The following is a 16,156-nucleotide window of genomic DNA, read 5'->3' on the forward strand; positions in this document are numbered from 1 at the left end:
TTTTAGCCAGACCTATATGCAGCAACTTAGTTCCCTAAGGTTTTTGTAAGAAACTCTTTGGTTCCTGGAAATGGATATCTATTTCTGATGTAGTCTGTAACTGTATCTCTGGGGTTCACTGGCTCAGGTCTGCCTCATGTGACTCATTCCAGGATTCAGATAGACTCCAGCACATCACTGCTTTCTATCACCCTTATGTCACATTATTGTGCATCCAATGACATTAAAAACATTAACAAATTGGAAGCAATTTGGAGAGAGGTAACAAATAGGATGAGGTCTTAAGCACTGACTCATCATGAGAAATATGAACATAGGTTTGTCTTGGCCAAAAAAAATTACTAATTGGATATTCAGGAGTCATCTACGAGTATTTCAAGTATGTAAAACACTTCTGAAAAATAAGTTGTATAGGACAGGCCAAGCCATAGTTATGAAGGATCAAGAGAACAAGAGCAGGACAGTCAAGAGTAGAATAAAGTCTATAGCGTGGGCAGCACCAGCCAGCGGGCTACACTCTGGGAACAATACCAGTTATAGTCTATATTCTGGGAATGGCACCATCAGTTAGTGAAATCCTCCTTCCTGCCTTTCAAAAAGGCTAATATTTTGGATTAAAACCTCTGTCAGTGTAATTTCACCTAGTGATACTGATATCATGATGCTGCTCTGGTTAAAGACACGATCTGCAACTGCTAAGATTTATATAGATATGAGAAATGCTGTTTCATCTACATATAGAATCATAGAACGGTTTGGGTTGGAAGGGACCTTAAAGACCATCCAGTTCCAACCCCCTTGCCATGGGCAGGGACACCTCCCACTAGACCAGGTTGCCCAAAGCCCCATCCAACCTGGCACTGAACACCTCCAGGGATGGGGCATCCACGAGCTCTCAAGTCACTCGCAAGTTGGGGTTGGACTCGATGGTCTCTCGAGGTCCCTTCCAATCCCTACAATTCTGTGACTCTATGATTCTCTCTGGGCAGCCTGTACCAGGGCCTCACCACCCTCAGTGTAAAAAACTTCTTTATATTTAATCTAGATTGACTTTTTTTTAGTTTTAAACCATTCCCCCTTGTCCTGTCTCTACACTCCCTGACAGAGTCCCTCCCCAGCTTTCCTGTAGGCTCCCTTTAGGTACTGGAAGGCCACTATAAAGTCTCCCCAGAGCCTTATCTTCTGCAGGCTGAACACTAAACACCATGGGAGAGGTTCATTGTCCTTTCTTTCAGCCTACAAGGATTCAGGACATGACCATTATCAGCTCAAAAGCCATCATCAGTGGTCCTAGACATACTCTTAGCTCCCTGACCTACTGTGACAGTGAGATCCCTATGACAGCTGAGAATCTATATTTTTCCGATTTACCTCAATTTTTAATTTCAATAAGTTATCCTGTAGTGTTTTACTGTGATAAGGGAACAAAAGAGATCCACTGACTCATCAAAAAAGTTAATTTTACTAATCAAAATTTTGATTAGTTGGGCCTTCCTTTAAATCACTGATAAACAGGACACTTTTGGAGTACAGATATCCAGATAAATACCTGAAGGAAGTAAGTTTTTCAATTTTTCTACAAATTATTGTGCTAAGCACAGCTCTCAGTAGCTACTTCTGCCTCCTTGAAAGAAACTATTTTGCACCAGGAGGCAAGTCCGAATTCCAGCTTTTCCCTATAAGCAAGATGTCAGGATGTCAAGAAACCTTGCTAGCTAAGAGCAAGCCATTTACATACTCTACTTAAGTTGGACCTGTTTAGTTTCAAGTTGCCAAGCAACAGCTACCCTCAAGATTCATCAAAACAATGCAACAACAACATGTGAAATTACAAGGCAAAAGGTTCTGGGATCCATTTCTCTGTTTTTTTGCAGGTTCATATCTTGTACAATTGAAAGCCAAAAGGTGACTGACACTCTAAGGGCTGAACCTGAGAGCATCAGCATTAGAAGTGAGGCTATCAATCTGCCAGTGTAATAACGGATAGTTAGCCATTGCAGAACAAGCCCAGAGGAAACCAGTGTGTGTCCTCACATTGGGTAGGTTGCATTTCAATCCAACCTTCCCTTCACAAGGTTTATTGGGACAGTAAGTTCAAAGTTTTCTTGAAGCTCCAAAAATAAAATTATTTCTCTGAGGAATTCATGCTGAACACCTTTTCCTTCTTGAATCAGACATAAATGGATATCTGGTAACTTTATGTGAAAATGGAAATGCAGCTAGATATGACAGCAGTTGTGTGCTACTGACTGCAGCAATTTGTAGACTTTAAACACAAAGGACAAAATAGATTTGGTAAGACTCTTGGTATGATTTCTTTGATTGCCTTTTTTTTTCCCCCACAGCTTTCTTTCTAGTTTAATCAATTTGCATGTTACAATCCTGCTCAGACGGACAAAATTAAAACAAAAAAAGCTGTGAGTGGAAAACTAATTAAAAAAACACCAAAGATCACAGAAAACTAAAACCACAGGGAAAAGAAAAGGAAAAAAAAAAAAAAAAAGAAAGAAAGAAAAAAGAAGTGAGAATAACAACATAATAGTTTATGAGAATGCATCAAGGAAAGAAATGGTCTGCATTTCAGGTGTCATGAGAAAACAGAGGGAAGAGAGAGGCTTTAAAATGTGTTAAAGGGGGAGGAAGTGTGGGGATCGAGCTAGCATTCAGCATTTGCAAAGGGAACACAGGCCAGCAGAGATACAAAGAGAAAATGCTGCTGTTCTCGTGTCTGTTCAGATCTCTTTAAACCCAGAGATGAAAGTAACTAAGCAGAAGGGAATTTATAAATACTTACAAACACTTATGAGCAAAGTGTGCAGTTAGAGTGTTTATTCCTTGTTCTTTGTAATAAATATCTTTCAAGAAATAAACAAGATTTTTAAGAAGGAAGGAAAGAAGCTTCTGAGTTTGAATCCCTTTTTAGCACCACTGTCACAGTACTCTTCTGGTTCTTAGAAAAGAAAAAACTAGGAGCTTATGAGAGTCAAGTTCAGTTGGCTGGAGTGACTGTGGCTTCTCAACAAGCCCAGGTATCCATCAGACTGGATACCCAGGGAGCTATGAGAAAGCTTAAGAAAAAAGGCCAGAGAGGTGCATGCAACTGTCAGAGTCATGGAGTGCTGCTTGCCCTACAGCGACACTATCTGCATTTTCAGCCTGCTTAATATCTATATTTTATCATTTGAAGGAAACCTATACCTCACAGATTGTATTTCTATTCAGTGCCATTAATGTATTTTGTTAGGATATGCAAGAATCAAAGGATTTGTTTAATGTATATTTTTATTTTTAAATTAAGGAGTCTATTCACTGAATTAATCTTTACTGACATGGTCTTATATGGTCTTTTGCAAAGATTTCTGCAAATTCAAACTTGGACTTCAAGTAAAATTTTGGTTTACATCTCTATGAAGTTAGTGAAACCAGGATCTTACCCTTAACATGTTTTCCATCATGCCCCTGCCCACCAAGAAAATACATTGGATGTAGTACACAGATTGGATTTAAGCAGCCCCCAGAGGAGCAGGAACATCATCACCCCCTTTCTATCAAAGACCCCACCCACTTAATTTCAGCATCAAACACAGAGTCTATGTCTCACAGACATCATCTCAAATTCTTGTTTGTACACTGAAAACACTTCCACAAGAAAGGAAGTTCAGAACCCCTTTCTAACCGTCCTTCGTCCTGGCCCAGCGGATGTTCTCCAAGGAGATGAGAAATCTCAGCATGAGCCCTCACACCTAAAGAAGACTCTTGAAGCTTCATCTAGAAAAGTAGAAAAGGTAGTGGTGGCTTAAACACTTACAGCTGTGTATTACAACAAAGGTTTGTCTGTCACTCCATTTTTTCATGGTGTTGGTGGATCAAGCTCCTCAGGAAGGGAGGGGGCTCGTCTTCTTCCTGTACTCTAAATAGTGTTTGTGAATTCATCTCTATTATCAGCACTGAGGTGTCCCTGCCCATAATGAGAAACATGTTTTTAAATGCCTGAGAAACTCTGATTCCAACTCTGATATACCAGCAAAAATATTCAGGATGAAAGTGTTTGTCTTACATTCACAGGTATCTTCTAAAATGTGACTCAGGCACTTCAATCCAAGGCACTTCTTGGCTGCTTGGTCTTTCATCTGTCTGTGCTTCAAATCTCCTAAGAAATATAGTTCTAGTACTTCTATGGTTTTCAACAAGGTAGTAAGAATAAAAAGACAATGGAGTATTTGGACTACTGTGGGGAGCCCAAAGAGCTATTTTAAATGCCTAACACAGGCTTCATCAGCAACAACAAAAAAAGTTTGATTACCTGAAAAACAAGACTTAGAGCTGAAAGTCTTTCTGAGCAATGGACCTAAAAGGAAGGATCAGCAACTATTCATAAAACAAAGGTCATGTATTGTAAATCAATATTTTGCTTTACTGGGAATAAGGACAAATATGAAACAGGAGACCTAAAACACATTCAAACATTCTTGTGAACATAACACAGAAACCCAATCTCTAGTCCCATGCCATGGAGCAAGGGCACTGAGCAATTTATTGGGTTTCTGTAAAATACTCTGAAAATGTGCCTCAGGGCTGACAGCTGCAAGCAAGGAGAACAGAGTGGTTGGATATGTAAAGACAGGAATTATGAAAGTGAAAAGAAGATAGTAATGAATCTGCCACTTAAGGTCAGGCTTTGCTGGAATACAATTAGAGTGTTAAGCCTTGAGTTGAAAAAAAATGAAATTTGAGGGTGTGTTAAATGAAGCTACTAAAGGGTTAGGCATGAGGAGCAGAGGTCTTGGGAAGTGCTTCGAGATTTCAATCTATTTGGTTTAGGAAGGAAAATTGGAAACTTAAACGTGCTGAACAGTTTGCTCCAAACTTGCTCGATACAAATCTATTTATGTTACATGCAAATGTCACATGATACAGTGAAACTGATGAAGAGTTCACAACAAAAACCTTAGGTTATGTCCCAAAGGGTACTTTGTTTTTTGTTTGGAGAGTTTTTACTGTCCATAGTGGACTGCTCAGCAGCTTGCAATATGTGATAGTAGATTGGACTCAGAGGTGAAGAAGATACTTCAGATATTCTTCATAGTATTTCTGAAGGCACCTGGTTAAAAAAAAAAAAAAATGTCATTGAGTGAATGGACTGGAATGATCCATAGTTCTTATCACTCAGAAATACCCTTTACCATATGGGCCCTGTGACATTTAACATACATGCTTTGCAATATGTTTCATTTGCATAAAGAGTGTACGAGAAACCTGGCTGGGAGCGACTCATGTTTCATTCATTGCTCACTCATAGAAAAGAGCAGAAAGCACCTCGTTTCCATAATGCATCCTTAGAGACCTTTCATGCACCTACATGTCCTGGCAAGGCAAACTTGCTTGTAGAGGGAAAAGAAACAAGGATACACAGAAATGGGACCAGTTATTTGGCCTGCATGACATCAGTAAACCACAGGGAAAAGCAGCTCCAGCTCCAAGCAGGAGCTGTTTGCATACATTGTGCCAGGTGACATTTTGCTCTTCAAAGCTTCTGGCACCAAAAGGTATTCATATATTTACAACCTTTCTTAAGGTCAGCTCTGCTGTGTCTCCAACTGAGCCATTAAATATTAATTGGACCTGCTTTCCAAAAATAAAAAGCAGAATCTCTAATTTACTTGTGTAATTAACACCGCCTACGAACCAGGTGTCCTCCTGAACCAGACCAAAAAAGCCATTTGCAATTCACAATCCTGAAATATGCTATGTGCTTTTGAGACAGACACACAGTTACTTGTTCAATTCTGCATGCACAACTGCACATAATTACTTCTGGGGAATAAAATAAAATAAAATAAAATTAAATGAAAATAAAATAAAATAAAATAAAATACAACATAAAGTACGTTTTCCATGTGATCTAGTCAAGCGTTCCAGCTCATGTAGAACTGTTCTTTTCAGTATTTTTAAGCACTTTATCTAGATGAGTTTGAACATCAACAATTTTCAATAGAGCTAAATTTCTCAGAGTTTGAATTCTAATCCAAACTTGTAAGAAAAATAAATAAAATGAAATCACTCGCTGGTCCTTTAGGAGTTGTGTTAAAAAGCTCTGCTTCCCACATGCTTAATGACCTAATAAGCCTAACATTGCAAATAGCTCTGAAATTTAAGTTCAGTACCACCGTTACTAGTGTTAAAATAGGGTAAACATGTATTCAGTAATTATTGAGCTGTGTAGATTATTTGCAAATGTTTATTAGGTGTAAATTTATCCAGATGAAGGACACGTCTGCTCTGCAATGAGGATAAGGAATTTGTGGAGTGAAAATGAAGACCTGAGGTCTTTATTGCCATCTAAGCTGAGAGACATGTAAGTTTTTAGTATCACACAAACCAAGAGTACTAGTTTTGATTTTGCACTTGAACTCAAGTACTTCCATCTTGCAAGGACTGAGCAGGCTGGGATACAGGTCATACTTAAACCTTTTGGGATTCATAGTCTAAGTACTGCCTCACCTTTTTTGCCTCAGAAACAGCCTGGTTGACAGTCTCAGAGTTTACCTGCAGTTATAGGTGCTAAGCAATGATAATAATAATAAAAACAAATCCTATTTTCTTTTGGAGAGGCCACTCTTTTTGATAAATGTTGGAGCACTCACTTAGAAAATGAGGTAAAAAGGCTTCCTTCTTCTATAATGGCAGATTCAAAACTCCATCCTGAATCTTGTCAGAAAAATTCCAAATCATCAGGTTTGGAAATATTTTGGTGAAGGTGTGTTAAGTAAAGCAAATTGAAGTTGAATGCCTCTTCAGTTACATAGACTAATTAAATTGTTCTGTAGAGTTTTTATTCTGACTGCATTAGGATGAGGATGTCACTCAGGGGTACAGTTCTGAATTCCAGTCTCTACAGCCAAAATGAAAGTTTGAAGTAAGGAAGAGGACTTTTTTTTTGCTGACATAGATTGCAATCAGAAGCTGAATAATCACAGCCTAGAAACTTTTTGGGCCCTACTATTTGGGCCCTACTCTTACTGTGAGGAAACAATATTTCTCTTGCATACTCTTTAACAATAAACCATTGTTGGGTCACAGCTCCTTCACACCAAGGATGTCAGTGCCAGCATGACAGCTCTACTACAGAACCGAGTATCATGATCTCAACTCAACAGCAGACCTGCCAGGTATTTGCCAGTCTCCTGTCTTCTATAGCAAAACCCACTCCAGGCTGTTGGGTGAGAAATCCAGATGCACTTTCCTGGAGCATTACCTTCATGTTAGCTAGTGTGTCAGTGGCAAGATGCCATTTTAGATATCACAGTTCAGGTTTTCTGGAAAATCCTCTGATCCATACTAAATCCAACTGTCAGGATTGTGTATCCAATGATTATTTTAGCTCAAATATTGGTAAGAGAATCCACAATACTGACCCCTCTGGTAAATGCTCCCACAGCATAAGATGCATGTTCTCAGCTCTGGTAGAGCAGTAAATCCTCTGATCTTTTTTTGCAGCATTTCAAAAGATGATGGCAGAGTGTATTTTCCCTCTACTGCCTTCTACCCCAGAATAACTCAGGACATAATGAATGAGGAACCAAGCTAATAGGATTTTTTCCTTCATCGGAAAACTGGGCTAATGAAACCATGACTGAACACTTCCTACTCAGTAAGAAATGTAAAACAAGCACTTCTCTGGTATGGGGTGAGGAGGGGATGGTGAGAGCAAGGGAGAAAGAAAAATTTATCTACAGAGCTAGCTCTGCATTTTAGCAGAGGAAGATACGTTCTGTTACGGCTAAACAATGCGCTTAAACTTCATTGCAAATCAAGATTGAGAGGGGAAATTAGAAAAAGAAGAATTACAGCTCTCCTCACCCTCCCTCAGTTTCTGGTGTCTTTACTCTTCTTTTGAAGCATACTGTAGACTTCAGCTTCCTAATTTTTCATGGAAATTAAATCTAAAAGACGTTCTGTAACATGCAGCAAGCTCGAGATTTTTTTTTCGTCTAGACCTAAGCACCTCCAGAAATGTTCAATGCAAGATTGAGTTGTATTGTGAAGTGTGTGCATGGCAACACCCTCAACTGGCATGAATCAGCTTCATTAATTAACTTAACAGCAGATGTTACAGTTTAACTATGTTCTGGTTTATACCTTTAAAATGTGGCTTTGGTTTATGCTTTAGAGGTTTATTGATGTAATAGATTTAGAAGATTATCATTATATTTTCTCTCATCTACTATTTTGTTGATACTGAAAAAGATTTTTTTTTGTTTCATTTGTGTGTGTTGGAAGTGATAGTTTAATATATTTAACTATATGTAACATTCTTTTCTTAAAGTGAGCAACATTTTCTTTAGGAAACTAAAGATCAGATAAAAATTGTGGGTATCATCAAACTCATGCTTCCACACTGTGCTGTAGACTATCAAAGTTGACTCTCACTGAAAAATTAGCATTCCCCTTGCCCCCTGCAGAGATGTTTGGTCCTTATGCTGAAGCTAACGTGAAAGACAGGAGCATGAGGCTCTTCTTGCAGCAAGACAGAATGGGGAGGCATGTGGAGGCAGACAGGAAGATAGTAGAACTGGAAAGATTCCATATACAATTTTTTTTTTTTCTGAAATACTGTATTTACACAAAATTGGAGAGAGTACAAATACTTTACTAAGAAGACAAAACCATTATAATACATTCAGTTTAAACACAGGCAGAATTATAGATGCAAAGCACAGAGGCCTAAGGTACTCACATGGCAAAATAATAAATAAAAAATAAATAGCTTCAGAAAGGCCTCGGAGATTAAAAGCAGGAGATAAGAGAACATTGTATTTGTTACACGTCGTCACCTTTCCTTGACTTCAATGGGAATGAAATAAGGTGCTCTCTTTTTTCCATGTTGAGGATAGTGGGAACAACCCTCTCTCCATGTGCTGACTACTGAAACACTGATTTTACAAAACAGTTAAGCATCTACTTAATTTCCAGCATGGGAACAGAACAATTAACTTCAAAGGAAATTATATTTGTACCTAATCACATGCTTATATACTTAGTTTGACCAGAAAGAGTCTTCTCAGTGCTTAATAGGGTCAAATTCATTGTTACATAAAAAATAAATGTTCTTTAATGTCTTCTCTTTTCTTAAATATATCTTAGAATTACTTTAATTTTCCCTTTATGTACTAGATTAGAAAATAGTAGCTTATTGAATGCCATAGAATATTTTGAATCATGTTTTATATAATCAAAAGAACATTGTTCAAAAATAATTCCTACTTTTTTTTTTTTTTTCCCCCAAAGCCTGTTTAAATTTAAAAATAAATAAAAGAGAAAAATACATATAATAATAAAGCAGCTTTGTGTTTCTGGGCATTTGGCAGCAGGTTTATTATAATATCTCTCAGACAAATCTTGGTATCTGTTAAAATCATCAGATTAATTGATCAATATAAAAGAACACAATATTATTACAATCCACCAAATATAGCCAATGCATGAAATATTTTGCACATTGTATATTCCTTAAAAAGAATTAATATATTTTAGCCTGTTTTGAAACCAGATAGCTTCTGAAGTAATATATCTTAAACACAGTGGTATCTGTCTGTCACTTCTACTGTCTAACTGGTCTTTTTTTTTTTTTTTTTCCCTCAGTAAAAGCTTGTTTGAATAGGACTAGCTCAGTGATGGAACTACAATACTATTTAACTAAACTCCATATATGCCTTTGTTACTGTTGCTGCAATTATTGTAATCACATACCACTGAAGTGCTAAATAGTAGTAACTCAGATATGTGGACTTTGGTTATGCTTGATAGAATACTGGCATATCAAATATATGTACCACTTCCTAAAGGCTATGTTACAATCATAATGCCTAGTAATAAAGAATAATAATAATAACAATCTCAGATTCAAAGTGCTGACCCATATCACTCACTTGAGGCACCAATACAATTAATCAATCAATTAAAAGATTTAATTTTAATGTTCAAAACTAACAGGACAGATCCATGGCTGCCAAGGGACATGCACAGCACGGAGGACTCTGGACCTCTTCTCCCAAGCTGGGGATTCCTGTGGTCCCAGAAGACGGTAGGTTATTACATCTGATGCAGGATGCTCCGAGAAATACCAAGTCTTCAGACTCGAAATATTAAAAGCTCCCTCGAAGCTTCTCTAAAGCCTTCAAAAGCTCTTTTAAACCCCTCAAGCTTACTCCATTCACTCAGGGGCAAGGCCTTGCCTTACATCGCACTAGCTGCAGATGAGGGAAGAGCCTTTCAGGAAAGTCCACAAAGACGTTGCATTTTTTAATGCAGCTTCCACACCCTGCAGACACTGTCATCACTGTCAGCATGAGAGGGAAAAGGCAGCTTTCCAGCCGTGTCAAAGGCCTGTCTCATTCGAAGGGGAACGCTTACCATGTTGTTAGTTTGTTCTGTGCAAGCAGTAATCATTTTCAGTGTCGAGAGAGCTGTTGTACCCTGATGATGGATACAGATCCCTCTTAAGTATCCTATTGACGATGTTGATCAGAACTTTTTTATACTGTTGACGTAAAAGTGAGTAAACAAATGGATCTGATGCAGCCTTACTGTAGGTGAGGCACTTGCTTATAATTCCCCAGTAGTAGTTTATGGTAACAAAAGGAAGGAGCTCTATCAACCTGTTAAACATTAAAGAGAGATGGAAACACTTGAGTGTCATATTCACACTGAGTCCAGTGCTCAACTCTTGCTTCATGAAACATTAAAGTAACACTTATTTTCGTATAGTACACGGTCCCTGCAGAAGAAGGGCCCACCTTGAGTTCAATAAAGGGAACTGTTGTAACAAGGCCACTGGGAAACAATAATAAATACCTCTATAGAAAGAAGGAAAAAGTGTGTTTTCAACGTTAATGCTCCCATACATTAGAGAAAAGAAAGTACTGCAGTTTATTGCCACATTTTCTGAATATATAGAGTTGTGCTGGTAAGTGACAGTGGTCAAAATAATCCATTACCCCTCTCCCTCAGCAAGCTTGAGGCAGCTTGGGGGATCTGGACTCACTCATCTCTGTTGCCTAAATGCAGCTGCCTAATGACATTTGAAACATTTGGGCATAACACCCGTGGAACAAGTTTGCTGCTTCTGGAAGCTGTGGGTCTCCCTTACATACTGTCGTATCTGCCAGCCTGTGTAGAGGTTTTGGATAAGTAGCATCTACTACAGCATTGACTTACCTGTGGAAGTTTCTGTGTGTATTTGTCTGGCTGATATTTTGGCCAAAGAAAACAAGGAGACAACACTTTTGTCATCATTATATGACCAGCCAGCTGTCTCCAGACCTGTGTCTCCTGGCCTGTGCTTCACGGATGATTAGTGGTCTCAGCACCTCAGTTGAGATTGGTCCATTAATCATGGGCGGAGAAACTGCAACTAGGTTAAACGTTTTTTTTCCACAGAAGTGAGAGCAAACCTTGAGACTATTCCAGCAAGTGTCTGGCATACAGCTTATCTAGATTGGACAAACTCTCCAGGAAGGTGGAAGGAACAGGGCAAGAAGTTTTCGTTGTCTTTACGTCTTTCGTGAAACCTTTTGCAAATGCAAGAATATGCTATTTTGCTATATTAATTCCAGAAGGGGGAAAAAAAGTCACCATGAGATAAAATATCCCTTTTCTGTACCCTAAAACATCACAGTTTGAAAATGTGAGCTCTGAAGCTTTCTCAAGGCTTGAAGAAACTTTTGGCCTCTTTCCAATGTGCAGAGCTCCCAACTTGCAGGGTGTTGAATTTTGAAGATGTTCCAATCTCTCTGCATAGAAAAGCTGACTTACCAATGCTAGAACTGAACTTTGCAACAAGATGTTGAACTTTATAAGGAAAATTTCTCATTTGAATTAATAAAAATAAAATAATTCCCATGGCAAGCACATTTAAGAATCAGATGACTCCTGCTGGAAGCTGCTTGGAAAATTCCAGTGATTTCAAAACAGAGAGCACATGAAGGAAACATGAGGAATAAATGAATATTTCAGACACAGAACGTAAGAAATAAATAAATGTATAATAAATGACATTTGTTACATGGTTTCTTAGTTTATCCGTTCCTGCAGATCATCATAATACAGGAAATATACACTTGATATTTACATGACTGACATTTTTATAAACACACCAAATAAGCAGAGTAAGATATCTTTCAGTTATGAAAATAGATGTATTACTATGTGTCCGCTTTAATGTATTATGGGTCCAAATGTAATTGCATTGAAGCCAACAGGGGGAAAAAAATAAGTCACTCAGATTTTAACAAGATAAAAGGCCTGGACAAAAGGGTTCAGCCTTATAAATATCCACCTGGATGCATCTTAGTATAATTTTCTTGATTTCAGTGATGTTACAGAAAAGATGAAATTCATCTGTTGGCTTTTAGTGAACAGATGAATATATTGTTAATGATCATAATCTCATTCACATTTCTGAAATGAGGAGCAAACACTGAGCTCACAATACAACCTGAGTCACCGGGCCAAAGAGCAAGAAAACAGGGGATGAGATCTCTCCCAGTGCCTCCGTAGAGATTGGTTCAACACAACCGCACTAAAAATGGAATAAGAATGGAGAAGTGGAAAGACAGCAAATCCTCCAACCTTACTGCTTCTACCACCTTCTATTTAGTGCTGCCTGGACACTGTCTTGCCTTTGAGTCAAAGGGCCTCCAGGATGTCCTCCCCAAATGCTTCTCATTTTGCAGTCACCGAACCCTCTTGGTCCTCGTGACTGAGGCAGAAGCTGTACCTTGCCATACACATTTATGTAAACCAAGCCGCTGCCTTCTCCCTGTTGACATATGCAGTACCCGTTTGTAACACATAGAAAATGTACCATCTCACTTTTGCCAAACGCAAGGTCTGAAGAAGGAAGTCACTTTTATTTTAGAACTTTATAAAGAATTATTTTAGAAGTGTGTAAGAAATATCTCCACACTGAAAAAAAAAAAAAAAAAAAAAGTGATGCTGGAATTTGCTGAGCCTGGTAATATTCAAATGGAAAGAAGATGGCAAAATCCACTTTGTTCAATACAATTATACCCTGATTATGGCCAAAGTGAATAGAAAATGACTCAGAATGTACTGAACACTGATCAATTAACCTTTTAACTCTGTGCTGTAATGTTAATATTTGTAATAATCCTTTTAACTGCAGAAAAAAAAGTGCAGTTATACAGGTAATCAGACAGGAATCCCGTTTAACATCTAAATGGGAACTGAAAGAAATGTCATCCTAAAGGTTAAAAAACACTGTCATGTTTGTGCTCTGTCCTCAATCTGTCCCACTACCCATGTAAGAAAAGGGTAATAATGATGATTGTAAATGACCTATGTGTATATGACTGTGTAAGTTCATTGAGCTAAAGCTGGCCAGTTTTGATAAGCTGGTGTGGCTGCAGACCATGGCAAACTTGGAAGCCAATGGGAAAGCCTTCACCAGGGTGGTTTTGCAAAGACTAGTACACCTTCCTGAGCAGAAGCTGGTTCTCTCCAAAGGCATTTGAAAGCACTGTTGAATGGTGACCATTAAAAAATAAATAAAAAAATCACTTGTGAAAGTTGTAGCCCATTTTAATTTAGAGACAAAAGGCTGAAGTGCTGCAATTCGCAATAGTTATGTTGGCTTCCAGCTCAATGATTTATTCAAGCTTTAAAAATGATAACCATGTATTGTATAAGGACTATACAAGTACAGAATAAGAATGATATATGACTCTTTTAAAAGGTGCAGACCACCAGAGTGGATGCAAATGATTCTGAACAGTTTAGAAGCGTGGTTATACATTCTTAAAGTCTAATTATTGGTTTTGCTGGGAGCTAACTCTCACACCTCATCACAAGTCCATGCTGCACCATTAGCAATATATTCACAGACATTAATGTTTCCAGACACAAAGCTTATCTGCCAAATTATCAGCCTGGATAAATTTAAATTATGTCACCTCAGCTTCCAACAGCAGCAAGCTTGGCCTTATGCCTTAAAAAAAAAAAAAAAAAAAAAAAAAAAAAAAAGGAGCTAATCAGAAAAAGCGGTCTGCTTTCCCCTCTGTTGCTTGGGTTGTGCTAATAAGGAGGGGTGGCGAGTGTTTTAAACTGCTTTCATCTCCCACTGGCGTGTAATTAATTCCTGGTACTTGTCCTAAAAGCCTCTTGCTCTTGGCAGAGGCTTCCAGAGCTGGCAGCAAGGAGGAGAGGAGAACCAGAGCCCGCCGGGGCTCCCAGCGCAGCGGGCTGGGCGTGCGCGCGTGTGCGCGCCTGTGTGTGCGTGTGCGCGCGCCTGTGTGCGCGTGCATGTGAGAGCGTGCGAGTGTGTGCTCTCACTACCGGCCCCAGGTCTCCGTCGGGCTCTGAAAGCCCCAAATTAGTCGTACCCTTCCCCCCCTCCCGCGGCACCACCATCCTCACATCAGAGGGCACATGGGTGTCTCGGGATGTCCCCCAGCCCACCCCAGCAGGCAGGAGATACTAACCTGGTGATAATGTAAGGACCAAAACAGATCACGAACGACCCTATAAAAATACTGATTTTCTTGGTAGCCCGCTGCCTCCTCCGTTTCTGCTCGTTGAGACAGCGCTGCTTCACACTGCAAAGGGAAAAAAGAGGGTCGATGGGTTAAGGCAAGGGGCGAGGAGTGGAGATCTCCGGAGCCAGCGGAGATGGGAAGGGAATCGCCCCCGGCCGGGAGCTGCTGTCCCGGGCAGGGCAGGGCAGGGCAGGGCAGGGCAGCCCCGGCCCCAGCCCCGGAGGAGGGCAGCCCCCGGGGAACAGGAGCGCAGCCCTCACTCCAAAAGCGGATCCCTGGTGCAGGGACCGCGGGCCACTGAGAGCCCACCCGCAGGCTGGGACTAGGATTTAAAGGAAGCAGGCTACAAAGGCACAAAGCACCGACTTCTGGCGCTGTAAGCAGCGCCTGGAGCTAGAGGCGGGAGGGCTCGCCGGGCAGCCGGGGCAGGCAGGAGAGCACGAAGGGGTGCCGGGGAGGCAGAGCATCCCCTCTGCCCTGGGGTACCCACCGCAAGAGCCCCGCGGCTGTGAATGCGAACACGCGCCCCTTACCTGGGATGGATGTCCACCAGCAAAACCAGAGTCTGCATGGTAATAATGTCTATCCGCTTGCAGTGGAACCGAGCAACTTTCAACACCTTTAAATAGGTGAAACACAAGATCACCAGCGACAGCATGAAGCTGGTGGAGTGAAAGACGATGGTGAACACCGTAAAGCGTCTCCGCTCCGTCTCTTCCTTCAGGTGCAAGGTGCAAGAGGCATAAACGCTGCTGTAATCTACCCACGAGTAAAATAAGGATACCAAGGGGAAGGTGAGGGAGTGGAGCCACGAGTAGCCCATCAGTATCACAGCGTCCTTATACCGCATCTTGCTGGTGTAGCTCAAGGGGAACACCACGGCAATCCACTTGTCGATGCTGAGCGCTGCCATGCTCAGCATCGTGTTGGAAGTGAGGAAAGTTTCCAGGAAACCCACCGCTTTGCAGACGCAGCCCCCGAGGGGCTGCTGGTTCCTCAGGATCCCCAGCAGGGTGAAAGGCATGTTCAGGACGGTGAGGAGCAGGTTGCAAAAGGATAAGTTCACGAGGAAAACCCCGGCGACCTGCTTGCGGATCTCCGTACTGTAGACGAAGCATAGCAGCACCAGGAGGTTGGAGAGCAGGGAGACGACCAGCACCAGCACGAGGAGCAACGCCAGCAGCACGCCTGCCAAGTCCATCTCTCAGCGGGTCGCCTGGAGCGGGCGAGGGCAGGAGGAAGGGGGCATCCGAGCCGGCACCGCAGCCTCGCAAGCCGCCGCCCGCAGCCGTCCGCGCATGGTGCCGGGGGGGAACGGGGAGCGAGCGGGGACGGAGGAGAGGGGGAGAGCACCGGGGGGACCCTGCTAGCAAGGGGCCGGGGCACGGGGGCAGCGGCACCGGGGTCCGGAGCGGAGGCACCGGGGTCCGGGGCGGCGTCGAGCCGGAGCCGGGGCAGCGGGGCCGGGGCGCGGCGGGGCGGCGGAGTCGGAGGCTCGGAGCGGAGCTCGCTGTGCGCTGTCCGCGGTGCTGCAGCCGCCTCTGCCCCGACGGCTCCTGGCTTCCAGCCGCCGCCGCAGCCCCCCTGGGCACGGCACGGCC

General features: G+C 41.4%; 1 protein-coding gene and 1 long non-coding RNA gene across 2 annotated transcripts; one reads left to right on the forward strand and one right to left on the reverse strand.

Annotated features, from left to right (window-relative positions):
- Window positions 1-6,627: 6,627 nt before the first annotated feature.
- Window positions 6,628-11,800, forward strand: LOC136790633 (uncharacterized). The gene is made up of 3 exons (XR_010830950.1): window positions 6,628-7,169; window positions 9,994-10,084; window positions 11,440-11,800. It is a non-coding gene; the product is annotated as an uncharacterized lncRNA (long non-coding RNA).
- GPR78 (G protein-coupled receptor 78) lies at window positions 8,739-15,756 on the reverse strand. Its single transcript, XM_013179163.3, has 3 exons — window positions 15,089-15,756; window positions 14,502-14,615; window positions 8,739-10,658 (listed from the first exon to the last, which is right to left on the reverse strand). Exons 1-3 carry the CDS (start codon window positions 15,754-15,756, stop codon window positions 10,421-10,423), a joined length of 1,020 nt encoding a protein of 339 aa, XP_013034617.1. The 3' UTR covers window positions 8,739-10,420.
- Window positions 15,757-16,156: the final 400 nt, after the last annotated feature.

The sequence above is a fragment of the Anser cygnoides genome, chromosome 4, assembly GCF_040182565.1.
Source record: "Anser cygnoides isolate HZ-2024a breed goose chromosome 4, Taihu_goose_T2T_genome, whole genome shotgun sequence".
Taxonomy (NCBI): domain Eukaryota; kingdom Metazoa; phylum Chordata; class Aves; order Anseriformes; family Anatidae; genus Anser; species Anser cygnoides.

Bases quoted from the DNA above. Each gene is read 5' to 3' on its own strand.
- GPR78 (XM_013179163.3), bottom strand. From the start codon at position 15,756: ATGGACTTGGCAGGCGTGCTGCTGGCGTTGCTCCTCGTGCTGGTGCTG. The intron at 14,616-15,088 runs GTAAGGGGCGCG...TTCCCTTTGCAG, and splicing joins CTGGTGGACATCCATCCCAG to TGTGAAGCAGCGCTGTCTCA. The intron at 10,659-14,501 runs GTTAGTATCTCC...AATGTTTAACAG, and splicing joins GGTCCTTACATTATCACCAG to GTTGATAGAGCTCCTTCCTT.